The 15,854-nt window shown below is 36.1% G+C and overlaps 1 protein-coding gene and 1 pseudogene across 5 annotated transcripts in view; one reads left to right on the top strand and one right to left on the bottom strand.

Moving 5' to 3' along the window:
• The window catches only part of RAB27A (RAB27A, member RAS oncogene family), an 80,091-nt gene that overhangs the window by 43,296 nt on the left and 20,941 nt on the right, over positions 1–15,854 (top strand). For all 4 annotated transcript variants that reach the window (XM_081048054.1, XM_081048055.1, XM_081048057.1 and 1 more), the window contains one exon: positions 6,824–6,998. In XM_081048054.1, coding sequence (XP_080904180.1) covers positions 6,824–6,998 — 175 coding nt within the window. The remainder of the gene's footprint in view (positions 1–6,823; positions 6,999–15,854) is intronic.
• On the bottom strand, positions 14,169–15,654 carry LOC308497745 (antizyme inhibitor 1-like; annotated as a pseudogene). The gene has a single exon. The product of its transcript is annotated as an antizyme inhibitor 1-like (transcript).

The following is a 15,854-nucleotide window of genomic DNA, read 5'->3' as shown; positions in this document are numbered from 1 at the left end:
AATAGGTTATAAAATTACATTCCTTGCTAACAGAAGTTGATGAAGCTTCTAGTATTGCTAAAGACAAATTTCAATTATTGAACACTTAACACAAACCAAACAATGTGCTAAAAGCTTTCTCTGGATTAATTCTTAAAATGTCCCAGTGAGGTTAGTAACATTATCTCTGTTTTATAGTTGAAGGAGTGGAGGCTTACTTAGTTTGAAGAACTTGGACCAGGTCACAGAAAGAGGCAGGATTTGAACCCAAGCCTACTTGCCATCACCTTAAGAAAACATCACTCTGTCTATACATTTTGTATAGACATTAAGTTCCCTTGAAGGATGATGAGCAGATAAAATAAAATCATACATGTCTGGTACCCTTTGTGACATATGGTAGTTGTTCAGTCAATATTATCCCTCCCCCTTTTTTATTTCACTCTGTACTAAATATGGGCCATAGAGGGAAAATTTGGCTTTCAAAAATGGCCGGCATATCTGGAGGAGTTTTAGAATGACTCTGCCTAATGATAGGGGATCCTAAGTTTAAAGTCTATGATTGACTTTAATAGGAGCTTCATGGGGAATTTGGACTATGGTGTGTGTGTGTGTGTGTGTGTGTGTGTGTGAGAGAGAGAGAGAGAGAGAGAGAGAGATCTTTCCTTTTGGTTCGTAACTAAAAACACTCTCTTCAGTCTTATTCTCTGAAAAACTAATTAAAATATGTTCTTAAATAAGAAAGATCATTGACTTTCTCTCACAAGGCAGTTATCACCACATAGCACATGTTGAGGAAGTGGGTGTTCCTTGCTTTCTGTTGTTAATCTGATGAGGGAGGGTGGAGAGCACTTTGAAAAATATTTGTGTAAGGAGGAGAGGCAAAAGTGAGCTGAATAACAAAGTCATTTGCATCTCCCAAATTGGGGCATTCTTGATTTTTTGGGAGACATTTCCTTGAGGCATTTAGATACTACTTCCTCAAGGAGGTACAGGTTTATAGAAATTACCTTGGGTTCAAGTGCTCTTCACAGATCCTTATGTTTCATCGTATTAAATGTTAGTTTGAGGACTCGGTTCTTTCTTATGGTTCTAGGAAAGAAAGGACTGTTGTGTACATGTTGATCTTTGGAAGGTAGATTGCTAGATGATGATGTGAATAGCAATTAATACTTATATAGGATTTACTGTGTGCCAGGCGCTGTTTTATCCTTTCTATGCATACCTAATTCAATCCTCACAAAAGCCATCTGAGATAGGTCTACTGTTGGGCTTCAGCAAATCTAAAATGTGTTGCGGTGCATTCTTGATCTGGTTAGAAGATGCTAATCAAAGGTTTTCACTCAACTATGTCTTCAGTGCCACCTGGTTTAATAGCAACTGCAAGATGTCACTGGTTATAAGACTGAAGTGTAAGACCCACCTGATATTAAAGCAGTTAAAATAAGAAAGCATGTGCATGTTAGAATGAATAAAATGGGACCTCATTTCCATTTTACAGATGAGGAGCCCGAGGCAAAAGAGATTAACATTTATAAAGTCACACGATTGGATTCACGTCCAGGTGATTTAGTTCTAGAGTCCATGTTCTTCACCTCCACTTTTTTCTGTTTTTCAATAATATGTTGGAGTTGAGCCCATGCTAACATGTAGGTAGACTGTCCAAGACCCAGGTACTCATGGCCTCCTTGTGGCATCTGTGACAGAATGGCACTGAGATCCTTCTGAAGGAGGACATGTGTGTGGTGGGTCCCACCTGCCACTTGGGCTATGATGAGGACTGTTACACTAATGCATGTGAAGTGCATGACACCAGGGCATCTGACCTAGGCTTAGACCCATTTTTAGTGAGGGTAATGCACTGGGGAAGTCTTGATGACGGACTGGCTTCCCAAGCATTAGTGGTTGGAGCACTTGCTGGCAATGGTGTGCACAAAATGTTGTTTGGCTGCCCCCAAATGTCAAATTCTGCACTGTGTGTTTTCACTGTTTCCCTCTCTACTCTAAAATGCTGACACAAAATTAATTTATGTCATTAACATACTTGGGGAGTGGTGTATTTTCTTTCTGGAGAATAGACCTCAAAACACCACTCACAACTCAAGTAACAAAAATAAGAAACGAAAACAATTTGTTTTTTTTCTATGAAGATTGTTCTATACGAAGACCTACCAGCAGTTGAACCTCAACATTAAGTTATCTTAGTGATGATGAGCAGTGGGGAGACAACCACAAATGAGACCGAAGAATGCGTTTAGGGTTGCAGTTTGTTATGGACTAGGATTATTTTCTGCTGAAAGATGCAATGATTCCATTAATTCCAGTCTTTGCCTAACTGAACTGCAAGTTCAGATAAAGAGACTATCACCACCAATACCCTGCCCAACCCCTGAAAAATCTCTGCTGTCACTTTGAAGACTTGCCTGCTCCCTGAATCCTTTTATTTCCTTATAGCTTCCTTACTGTTTAGAATTCTGGTGTCTGTTAATCAGTCTGGTCACTGTGGCCAATTTAGGACAAATTCTACACACTCCAAATTTGCAAAAGGTTTTCCCCAACTGAAATTTCTATTTTATTGTTGGATTATGCGTTAGTGTTTTGCTGCCAAGTCCCTGAGGTAAAACGGGAGGTGAGTTCTCAACTAAGGTAGCTTGTGTTTCTCTATGGTTTATCGGATTCTCCTCTGCCAGTTCTCCTTTCTCCCAGCCTGTTCATTGTACCCTAGCATGTATAAGACATTTAAGTGTAGAAAGAAACTATACTGTGGCGGACATAAGTTTCTGGGTACAGACTGCCTACAACTGAGGTCATTACAAGTAAAAATTTAAGTTTGTTGGTTCAGCGCAAGTTTAAAACACAAAACCATTGCTTTTAGTGCTTCTGAGGATCGTTTTACGTTTCTAGTCTTGAACTCTTTGAACACATGATCAGTCAATTTGGACTGTTTTGGACCAGTTTTTACCGGTGTAAGCCAGTAAAAACCATTTTATAGAGGACTTGAACTAGTTAGAAGCAGTTTGATAAAGTTAGAGCAAGTATGACTGTGGGGACAGAGTCCCAGAGAGCAGTTTCCAGGCTCTTGGCCTCACATGGAAAGATGCTGGCTCGGGTAGTAGATGGCCATCAGTTGTGGCTAATTGACCATTTGTTGTAGCCAGTGAGCCAATTAACCACTGATATAACTGCCATGGCTGCGCTGGTGAATCCAGAGAGTGTAGGTTGGTTGGCAGGCAGAGGAGCGGACGGCAGTTTGCGGGTAGTGTGAATCCAGCCTCCAGTGAGACTATAGTAGTATGACTCCCCTGTCTATGGCTCCGTGGGTGTTCGTTTTTGGCCTCACCATGTCCTGCGTTCTTATGTGGGGAGTGGAGGCAGAGACCCGCAGGCCGCCCCACACGATAAATGGCGCAGCGAGCAAGGTCTCCCGCATGACAGTGACCCAGCTGGAGATAGGTTTAATCGGTCAGCACTAGGTTGGTTCAGTAAAAAATGCTCTGAACCACTCAAACTTTATGAGAGCCACTCCGAGCCACCGTGTCCAGGTTGAGCTGATTAGAGCTAGCTGAAACCAGTCTGAAGCAATTTGAGCTATTTAAACCAGACCCAAATAATTTTGCTTAGGTAGTCTGGTTTTAGCCAGAGTGATTTTATATCAATCAGAATGGTTTTGTAGGTAGTACCTTTTTAAACTCAGCTTTTTCACTCTGAACTAGTATGAATCATCTAGATTTTTAAAAAAACAAGTATGAGCTGGTTAGAGTGAAATATTTCATATACATTTGAGTCTGTTTTTAAACTGGTCATAACTTTTGAAACTGATATCTATTTTAAATGAATTGAAATGGTTTGAATCAGCCCCAAAAAATCAGAATTAGTTTGAAAGTGATCTTTGTTGACTCAGCAAGCTACTCTGAGCTAGTGAGCAATCTTTTGTACCAGAAGTATATGTTTTGAACTATCCAGTCACAATTTTAGAAATTGTTCTAGGTTTTCAGAGCCAATCTGATCGATCCAGAATGGGGAGAAGGTAAATGAGTTAACATTTGCAAAGCATATGCAAAGCATTGAGCTGGGCTCTCCATAAAGAGTATCTCATGTGATATATAGATGATGTATTACAGAATTGTACACTAGAAACCTATGTAACTTTACTAACAATTGTAACGCCAATAAACTTTAATTAATAAAAAAATAAAATAAATAAAAAGAAAAGAGTATCCCATTCAGTCCTTAGAACAATGGTGTGAGTTAGTATATATTATCTTCTTTTTTATGGAACGGAAACATGAAAATCCACAGCTCAAAGACATCTGAGTAGTTATGTGGGAGACATGGGATTCAACCCAGCTCTCCTTGACTCCCAGCTATGTGGGAGACAAGGGATTCAACCCAGCTCTGCTTGACTTCAGAGTTCATGAGTCTCCAGTTAGGCCACCTTCTATGCTATCACACCTAGTCACTTTTAAGCCCCACATGCATTTGTAAAATCTTGAGTAATGGACACAAAACTTGGGGTAGAATAGACATTGGACTGGGAGTTAGGGGACCTGTGTCCTAGACTATGCCAATGAGTTAACCTCTCTGGATTCTGTTTCATTCTTTAAAAAACTGAACCCAGAGAATTAAAGGTCTGAGCATTTATTTTCGGATAACAAGACAGGTAATTGTTTAAAGGTATAGTTTGAAGAGTGCAAACTATGATTAATATTGATGGTAGTGTCTATACCTTCAGTTGTGGTATTTGGATTAACACTTCCTTTATGATGCTTGGTTTGGGAACGAACTGTTATGTATTACTAGCAACATGAATAGGAAACAAAACCCATGAAGATCATTTGTAGACTTACATGTGCGAGTCTTCTCTCCTGATAACTGAACACACTAATTTCAGTGCAGCAGAGATAGTTTCATCTGTCTTCGAATTCCATTCAAGTGGGTTTGGAGAATTCTAGAATAGTGATGCCATTGGTGACAGCATTTTCTCCTTTACCTTAAATGATATAAAAACATAATTAAAAACAAACAAGCAAACATAATTAGAAATGACCAACTTTTTTCAAATTGAAAGTAAAGAGAAAACAAGGTAGCCACAGTGTCTTCTTGCATCATTCTCATTGCAGAATTTGGAGTTGCTTTCTGCTTCCTCATTCATTTTGAGGGGAACCCCCAAAATGATTAAACATTATCCGGACCTGCTTTACAATTCTTAGCTCTTATTTCTGAATAATTTGGAGGCAAGAGATGCTGTGATATGATACTAGAATACGTATTTCTGCCTAAGTGGTCATCTTCTGGAGAAGAATTCTATTATATACCATTAATTAACACTGGCAACCCACACCTGTTAATACAGAAGCTATAACACAAGAAAGCCATCTTCTGTAAAGTGTCACTCTTTATAGTGTGCAAATAGAATATGAATGTTTGTAGAGGCTCTGCCCTTATCAACTGAGCAGCCATATCTGAATGTGAGATCACAGATCTGCACTAAGACACTCCGAGGAAGTACATTGCAGCGGCCCTTGGGGCTCAGCATTCAGGACTTTTGAGCATAAGGTGAGCTACCAAATTGAGGATGGAGTTGGGGAGGCAACCTTGAAAAGCAAGAAGCATCCTTGCCCGAACAATTTTAGTTTTATGGAGCTATAGAAATAATCCTATAGGAAGCATTGAGAATTGTGATTAAGTTTCTGGATATGGGGCTGGGTGAAAAGGAGACAATGAGAGGAAAATCAGCAGCATCTAAAGTAAGTACTTTGACATGTGGATGGCTGAATGTGGATGTTTGATTGGGCAGGTAGAGTTGTTGCCGGTGGTAGTGGGACAGCTGATTATTTTTCTAATTTCCAGGAGGGTTTGTTGGTATTAGAAATGGGAGGATAGAAAGATGTAAGCCTTTCCTGGAGACAGACTGCATTTTTAGTTAGACTGATAGTTTGAATGATTGGAATCTATTTAGAGGATAAAAATAAATCACGGAAAGTGCTGATGGCACAGGATAAAAGAATAAGCATGGTTCCGTCTTGCTGGTAAAAACAAGAAATTTTCTTCTGTAAGGTGGACTTTTGTTTCAGTCAACATTGAAGGGCTGAACTGGTAGCATTTCTTGTTAGAATACCAAAGCAAGCATAAGTGAATGAGCCCTTGGTTGTGGAACTATGGGCTCCGAGCAGTGACTGTTCAAATCTGGAGCTAGATTCCCAAGTAGCAGTGATAGTCCCGGAAAGTCTGATTTAATATGTAACTTATAGTAATAATAATATTTATAGAAACGACAAGCCAAATTTTACTTGTGAATTTAGCATTGTCTTTGAAGGGACTGTAATGATATGTGAAAATGAGTAGGATAAGTGAAACTGCCTAGATGTCCAAGTAAAAAGAGAGAAAAGCCAAGGATCAAGCACTAGAAGACTTTGGAAAAGAAGGGGGAATTGGAACCACTTGTGCTCTAAGAATTATTATTTCTGTAATGTTCTTCTTCTTCCTTTCTTTTCTTAATTTTTATTCTACGATATGATCTTGCATATAGGACTTAGTGACCATTATCTTCTTGATCATCATTCTCACGTGGACTTTTTCTCTAAAAGGTGCTGTGACATGCACATCCAGTTGAAAATAAACTGTTATTTATTTACTACTTCAGTAGCATCTCTTCTAGCAAATTATTAGGTCCTTGGAGTCAGTGAATCATATCTAATCCTTTCCTCACAGAACGCTTAGGCATATAGGTGTTACGTAGAAGTCCTTGTTGAACTGGGTATTAAAGGATGTCACTTTATGCATAGAGGATTCTAATGTTTTCTAATGAAATTTTAGTGACTATGCATTTGTTTGTCTTTTGCAGGTACAACACTGAGTTCTTCATTATGTCTGATGGAGACTATGATTACCTCATTAAGTTTTTAGCCTTGGGAGACTCTGGAGTGGGGAAGACCAGTGTACTTTACCAGTACACAGATGGTAAATTTAACTCCAAATTTATCACAACAGTGGGCATTGATTTCAGGGAAAAGAGAGTGGTAAGTTCTATATCTTTCTGTATAAAAATGTAATCTCTGAGTCCATGTTTGCCTGTCTGTTTAGTTTATTTTGTAGGACTTAGGAGGACAAAGGTTGGAATCTAAAATTAAAGGGTACATATGAAAAGAAAGTGTAGTACATTCTGTCTGGACAATGTGATTTAAAAGGCTGTCCTGAGGGACACATCATATAAAACCAAGCAGACAAAGTGAAAATGAAGATTCTTTTAAATTTTCCTTTGATAACTTTCTGACTTGGAACTTCCCTCTGAACTCCACAGTTCTTTGTCTACCTTTGTTATAAAGCCTACAAACCACGCTGCCCCTCATACCACTGTTTTGTGGGCTATTTCTTCCACTTTTGATTATCATTCTTAGTGGCTTTTCCCTTAACTAGGCCTCAACAATCTCACATAGTGGAACCCATCACTGTTACCAGGAGGGTGAGGTTGGAGTAGGAATGGGAATGCCGGAAGGGCATGTTGATCTGGGAAGTAATCAAGGGAACAGAGGTCCTGCAGAATGATGAGGGAAGAGGCTCTTTTGTTTTTGTTTTTAAAGGACTACAAGACTGAAAGTTTTTCTGGTGGTAGAGTAGAAGCCAGGAGGTCCCTGTGTCAGAGTTGCTGAGGAGTGAAGATGGCCCTTTCCATGAACTACATTTCTTACTAAAAAATTGACTGTTACCGTGAAGCAGGTCAACAAGTGGTTAGGAGATTGATGAGAAAGCCCCTACTGTGGAACATGTTCTACCTGGGAAAGAAACAGGGTCTCTGGCTTTCAGAACAGAAGCATTCATTCCCCGCTACCCACTCTAAGACTTTGCTTCCACTGTTAGTCTTACAGAGACTCAGACCCACTGAGTAAGAACAGGATCTTCATGAAATTTCCAGTATTGATATATAATTAATTGGTAAAATCAATATATATGGGATATATGTATATATGTGGCTTTATTGAGATATAATTCACATATCATAACATTCACCCATTTAATGTGTACAATTCAGTGGTTTTTAGTATATTTACAGTTGTATAGCCATCATCATGTTTAATTTTAGAACATTTTATCACCCCAAAAAGAAACCTGATATACTTTAGTAGTCATTCCTCATTTCCTCCCCCCCAGTCACTAATCTACTCTCTATGGATTTGCGTATTCTGGACATATCATATAAATGGAATCATATAATATGTGGCCTTTTGTGTCTGGCTTCTTTTACTTCACATAATGTTTTCAAGGTTTGTCCATGTTCTAGAATGTATCAGAACTTCATTCCATTTTATAACTAAATATTTCACTGTATTGATATACCATATTTTGTTTGTATCCATTGATGTATATTTAGGTGGTCTGACTTTTTAGCTATTATGCATAATGCTTCTTTTAACATTTATACACATTTTTTGGTATGGACTTATGTTTTCAAATCTTTTGGGTATATGACTAAGAGTGGAATTGATTGGCAATATAACTCTCTGTTTAACTTAGAGGAAATTCCTAATTTTTTCAAAGATGCTCCACCGTTTTACATTTCCAGCAATGTATGAGCATTCCAATTTCTCCATATCCTCACTGGTTTTTGTTATTGTCTATTTGATTATAGCTATTCTAGTGGGTGTGAAATGATACCTCACTGTAGATTTGACTTGAATTTCCCTAATGATGAATGTTATTGAACACTTATTTTTTCATATGTTTATTGGCCACTTGGAGAAATGTCTTTGGAGAAATGTCTATTCAGGTCTTATGTCTATTTTGAAATTGTTTGTCTTTTTGTTAAATTTTAAGAGTTCTTTGTATATTCTGTATAAATGTTTTTATTAGATATATGATATGAAAATAGTTTTAGCTCTTATATTTAGGTCTATGATCCACGTCAGCTAATGTTTGTGTCTGATATAAATAGGGGTCCAATTTCATTCTTTTGCATATGGCTATCCTGTTGTCTCTGCACATTTGTTAAGAAGACAAATTTTCCCCCATTGAATGGTCTTGGCACTCTTGTTGAAAATCAGTTGACCATAAAATGTAGGGTTTAATTTTGGACTCTCAACTCTGTCCCATTCTTCTATATACCGATTTTTATGCCAGTACTATATTATCTTGATTACTGTAGCTTTGTAGTAAGTTCTGAAATTGGGAAGTATGAGTCCTCCCACTTTGTCCTTCTTTTTCAAGATTGTTTTGGATTCCTTACAATTCCACATTAACTTTAGGGTCAGCTTGTCAATTTCTATTAAGAAGCCACCTGATATTCTGATAGGGATTGCATTGAATCTGTAGATCAATTTGGAGATTATTAGTTTTTTAACAATATTAAGTCTTCTGGTCCATGAACATGGGATATTTTTCTATTTATGTAGCTCTAATTTAATTCAACAATGTTTTATAGCTTTTAAAGTATAAGTTTTACATTTATTTTGCTAAATTTATTCTTAAATATATTTAATGCTATTATAAATTGAATTTTTTCCTTAATTTCATTTTTGAATTGTTCATTGCCAGTGTATAGAAATACAATTTATTTTGTAAATTCTGTGTACTGGAACTTTGCTGAATTTGTTTATTAGTTCTAATTCTGTGTGTGTGTGTGTGTGTGTGTGTGTATTTGTTCCTTAGAATTATTTATATACAAGATCATGTCATCTTCTGTTTTACTTCTTTCTTTCCAATTTGGATATGTTTTATTTCTTTTCCTTGCCTAATTGCCCCGGAGAGAACCTCCAGTAAAATGTTGAAGAGAAGTGATAAGGGAGGACATCCTTGTCTCATTTTGATCTTAGGGAGAAAGCATTCAGACATTCACCATTAGATATAATATTAGCTGTGTGTTTTTCTTTTTTTTTTTTTAATTAATTTTATTGGGGTGACAATTGTTAGTAAATTTACATAGATTTCAGGTGTACAATTCTGTATTACATCGTCTATAAATCCCATTGTGTGTTCACCACCCAGAGTCAGTTCTCCTTCCATCACCATATATTTGATCCCCTTTACCCTCATCACCCACCCCCCACCCCCTTACCCTCTGGTAACCACTAAATTATTGTCTGTAGCTATGTGTTTTTCATAGCTGCTGTTTTTCAGGTTGAGGATGTTCCCTTCTATTCTTATTTGTTGTGTATTTTGATCATGAAAAGTGCTAGATTTTTTCAAATGCTTTTCCTGCATCTATTGAGATGGTCATGGGGTTTTAGTCCTTTAGTCCTTTAGTCCTTTTCCTGCATCTATTGAGATGGTCATGGGGTTTTACTATAGTGTGTTATATTGATTGATTTTTTTTTGTGTTGAACCAACCTTGCTGTTCCTGTGATAAATTTCACTTGGTCTTTGGTATATAATCCTTTTTATATTTTGCTGGATTCTGTTTGCTAGTATTTTGGTGTCTGTATTCAGAATGGATATTTATCTGTTCTTTTTTTCTTTTTCATGATATTTTTGGTTTTTGTATCAGGATAATATAGGCCTCATAAAATGGGTTGAGAAGTGTTTTCCTCCTTTTCTAGATTTTGGAAGAGTTTGGGAAGGATTGGTATTAATTCTTCTCTAAACATTTGGTTGAATTCCCCAATGAAGACATTTGGGCCTGACCTTTCCTTTGTGGGAAGTTTTTTGATTACTAATTCAGTCTCTTTATTTGTTATATGTCTATTTAGATTTTCTACTTCTATAGTTTCAGTTGTTTGTGTCTAGGAATTTTTCCATTTCTTCTAGGTTTTCTAATTTTTTGGCATACAGTTGTTTATAGTATTCCTTTATAATCTTTTTATATATGTAAAGTTGGTAATGTCTTTTTTTTCACTTCTCATTTTAGGAATTGAGTCCTCTGTTTTTATCCTTGGTCAGTCTAATTAAAGGTTTGTTAATTTTGTTGATGCTTTCAAAGAAAAGATCATTCATTTTCACTCTAATCTTTATTTTTTTCTTTTGCTTGCTTTGATTTCAGTTTACTCTTATTTTTCTAGTTTCTTAAGGTTGACAGTTACGTTGTTGATTTGAGCTCTTTCTTAATTTTTAATATAGGTGTTTCCTGCTATAAATCTTCCTTTGAACGCTGTGTTAGCTTCATTGGATATTTTTTTCTTATGTTGTGCTTCTATTTTCATTTATCTGAAAGTATTTTCTAGTTTCCCTTACGTTTCTTCTTTGACTCATTGGTCACCTAAGACTGTGTTGTTTAATTTCCACATATTTGTGAATTTTCCAAATTTGTTTTTGTTAATGATTTATAATTTTACCTTACTGTGGTTGGAGAGTATACTTTGTATGATTAGACTCATTTAAGTTTACTGAGGCTTGTTTTCTGAGCCAACATATGGTATATCCTTGAGAATGTTTCATGTGTATCTGAGAAGCATGTGTATTATGCAGTTTTGGAGTGAAGTGTTCTGTAGATGTATGTTATGTCCAGTTGATTTACAGTGTTGTGGAAGTCTTCCATTTCCTTGTTCATCTGCTTACCTGTTCTGTCCATTATTGAATGTTAAGTATTAAAGTCTCTAAATATTATTATTGAATTGTTTATTTATCCTTTTATTCTTAGTAGATTGACTCTTTTATTATTATAAAATATATTTCTTTGTCTCTAATAACAAGTTTTGTTTTAAAGTCTATTTTGTTTCCTATTAGCATAGCCAATCCAGCTGTCTTTTGATTACTGTTTGCATGGTATATATTTTTTCCATCGTTTTACTTATAACCTCTTTGTGTCTTTGAATCTGAAGTGTGTCTCATATAGACAGTATATAGTTGGATCATATTTTTTAATCCATGCTGCCAGTTTCTTTCTTTCATTTGGAGTCTTTAATCTATTTTCATTTAATATAATTACTGATAAAGTAGGATTTATGTTTCTCATTTTGCTACTTGTTTTCTATGTGTTATCTTTTTTGTTTCTCTATTTCTCCATGACTGCTTTATTTTTTGTTATATAAATATTTTCCAGTATACCATTTTAATTCCCTTGTTATTTTTCACTATATATTTTTGAGCTATTTTCTGAATAGTTCCCCTGGGGATTACAATTATCATCTTAATTTTATCTTAATTAAATCCAAACATCTTAATTAAATCCAAACAGTCCAGTTTGGATTAATACTAACTTAATTTTAGTAGCGTACAAAACTCAACTCTTTTTTATAACATTTTATCTGTGTATTCAGAATCACACAAGTTACCTTTACAGTTCAATTTACTATATAGAAATCATTTAGGTTTTATATTTTCTGTTAAATTCTGAACCGAGATTACAATACTGTAAATTAAAAAGATTGTTACATTAATTCAGTACTTTTTTCGCATACCAATTTGAAATACGTAAGTTCAAACATCAGATTTATGCCAGTCTTCAAATACAATACAGACATTTCTTAAAGTTACCATATCATTTACATGTGATTTCATAATTCTGAGCTGTTATACATAGAACAGCTCTCCTTGAATATGGCAAAACTGACATGCCATGAAGCTCAAAATCATATAGTCAAGCCAAGGACTCAAAATTGTACCATCTTTTAAAAGATCCGGCATTTCTGGACCACAAAGCACAACATGCAAAGAAGGTTGGGAACAATCCTTCCACATTACAGTTAAAAAAATTACATGGTAGCTTGGAATTTTGCATAAAACCCCTATTATATACCTTGGGAAAGTCCAAGGTATAAGATGACAATGGATTGGGGTCCTATAAATATTTTTTTATCAGTAGATCCCATAAAATTCCAATGGGCATTAATCAAATCAAAAAATATTAAGCACCTACTGGTTTAAGAGATTGAAATTTATTGAGATTCATGATCAATTTCTTCCCACTTTGAAATCAAGGTGTAAAAACCAGCTATTAAGTGCATTCCAAACTTCCCCTATGTAGCACAGGTAGAATTTTCTGTCCATTGGCACCAAAGTGAAGTCACGTTTCCTCTTGGGAGACAGAAATTCAACATCTGAACATAGAGGAAGTTAGGAAAAAATGACCCCTTTTATTTATTTTATTACTATTGTGATTCTGAGATCTAGGATTACTAATATACTAGCAGTGAATAATGCAAATTCCTGGCAACAACTGTCAGGTTAGTGACACTAATTCCCTTTTCCCACAATCACCATAAAATTTCAGTATGAAAAAAATTAAAAAGTAGTTACTAAGCTCAACAAATGGGAAATAATAAGTAACTAAGCAAGCAGCTAAATAACAAAACAAACCCCTAAAGTTTGAAATCATTGCAATTGTATAGTTGAAAATAGGTGTGTTTCACCCCCACCCCTCCCTCACAACTCTGAATTTAAATATTCTGTGCAAAAGAGCATCAGGTTTCTGGATATAGATGTAGCCCTTCTGTAAGTTTTAGTGAACTACAGTTTTCTGCAATTTTATTTCCCTCCCTCCAGGCTTATTCAAAGTATTTAACAAAATCTTCCATTTCAGCTGAAAGATTTGTGATTCAAAGATTTACTAAGGTACTCTATGCATTTTTATCTATACAGAAACACCTATCATTACAATTGGTTTATGCAGGATTAACAGTTTTGGTGTTAAAATTGTTAAACATCATGCGTACTGCACATCAACTCTCCATGATGCATCGGAACATCACAATGATTTACCAAACATTTTATTTAAATTACTAATTAAGTAACTGAAAAATGTATTGAGCCAACTAAACTTAAATGGGCTATAAAGGAAAATAACTTTCAAAACAGTCCATATACACATCTATTTCAAAACTACCTTTGTTAGCTAGCCCCTTTCCCAGTTTTAACCAGAAAAAACAGTAAAATCTATACAAAATTTTATTGCAATCGTACAAGGGTTACATTAGATCAAACACAACAAATACTATGATGCAATTTTACGTTTATTAAACTATAGTTCAAAGCACAAATTTACACATTCTAAATACACTAAAAGTATCTAATGAAGTCACACTGGTCTCCCACTGACATTTGATATATCTGGGTGAAAGACATTAACTTTACAAGACTTTTAAACATGAATCCTTAGTATAAAAACTGTGTACTTGTATGTAAACGATTTAATGGGGAACCCAATTAATGGGCTTCCATCTCCACTAAGTCATCCATTTTGTTGCATATTTTATTTTAACCGCTTAAGGGGCGGGACAACCTATTAAGTTTAAATCTGGATACATTATCTAAATCTCCCAATTAACCCCCAATGAATTATAGATGAAAGCTGATTTTGTCTGGTCCCAAATAGCTATTACTAATAGTTTGTTTCAGAGAATTGACAGAATAAGATTGTTCGAATTTTTTCCACACTGGAATGTAGACCAGACAGCTTAACCTGCAACTTCAGATCTAAAGAAGTGTTAATGCCTGCTTAAGCTTCAGTGGAAAAGCTTTCTCCTTGGCTCAGCTGAATGCAAGAAGGCACAAAGAAGAGGTTCTTCATCATTGTGTCTGAAGTAATTCCAGCATCTTGCATCTCATACCAATCGTTGAATGACATCATGTAGTAAATAGCTGGCCTCTGAAAATCATTAAAAGCAGATGGTTCATGATAAGCCAATCTCCCATATTCAGCTCAGGAAGAAGACAATTTTCCACAATTTGATCAAGCTCATCACAGGATGGACCCCAAAGGCTGCTTGTAAACAGAGGCTCATCTTCCTTGTATTTCTTGTGAACCTCTGGAATGGCATTTAAGTCCTCAGACAGTTTACTTGCAAAAGAACCCTAAACACCGTCATTCATATAATACACAAAGACTGGTTCATCACTTCTGGTTTTTTTCCCAGAGGAAAATTTACCATTTTCAACAACTTTCTTTGCAATGATATTAACTGCAAGTGTAAATGCAGAAGACACGTAATAATTTCCAGGTTCTGAAATTATCTTAATGCCAGATCCTTCAGGAAAGTAGACATCCAACAAAGGGCTGATAATGTGATTAACCTCTTCCAATTGAAACTCAGTTCCTGTGAAACCTCCACCAACGTCTAACACGTTCATTGTGAAGCCAAATTCTTCAGCCATGTCAAACATACATTGAGCATCAGACAGAGCATGTACATATACTTGAGATTCTTTGCAAGTACTTGAAATACGAAATTTAACTCCAATAATTTGGACATCAAGTTCCTTTGTACATTCCAAAACATGCCTACAGTTCTTCAGGGTAGTGCCAAACTTTATGTTACCCTCTTCGCCTCCAATCTTATCTTCTGTTGCAATATGTAATAAGACTTTTGCATTTGGATGATTACGTGCAATTTTCTTCAGTTATACTTCACTATCACATGTCATCATGTGACTCCAAATTTTGCTGCATACTTTCTGAGACACTTGCTTGCAAGGACTTATGTAAGTGATGTTTTCTGGAGATACACCCAATTCTTGCACTAAATCCATTTCAGTTTTACTGGAACAAGCAAATGCAGTTCCAAGAGCTGCCAAAATCTCAAGTACAGCCGGAGTGGAGTTGCATTTTACCGTGTTGAATGGCTTTATCTGAGCCACTACGTTCTGCCATTGACTGTGTTTCTTCACAATCTTTCCAAGATCTCCCACAAAAAATGCATTTTTCCCTGTCAGGGTATGTTCATAAATATAGTGATCGATAACATTTCCAAGGTTTGTGCCTTCATCCAACAGGCCAATGAAGTAATTTGCATCGTCAATAAATCCTTTCATCTCAGCCATATTCCACAAAGCCGAAAGTCATAAACCAGGAAAAACAAGAGAAGGGCCCTCAAGCCTTATGTCTGGGTCCTTAGACTATGCAACAAAATAGACAAGTTAGGAGATGGAACCCCCCTATCATCAGCTAGGTTCCCAAGGTGGCTCAGCGTAGAAGTCGAACTGTTCTCTGTACAGCACTTGTCCTAGGCCCT

The sequence above is a fragment of the Rhinolophus hipposideros genome (assembly GCF_964194185.1).
Source record: "Rhinolophus hipposideros genome assembly, chromosome: 5".
Lineage (NCBI taxonomy): Eukaryota > Metazoa > Chordata > Mammalia > Chiroptera > Rhinolophidae > Rhinolophus > Rhinolophus hipposideros.
Note: the sequence above shows the minus strand (reverse complement) of the source record. Positions and strands in the feature narration are given on the sequence as shown.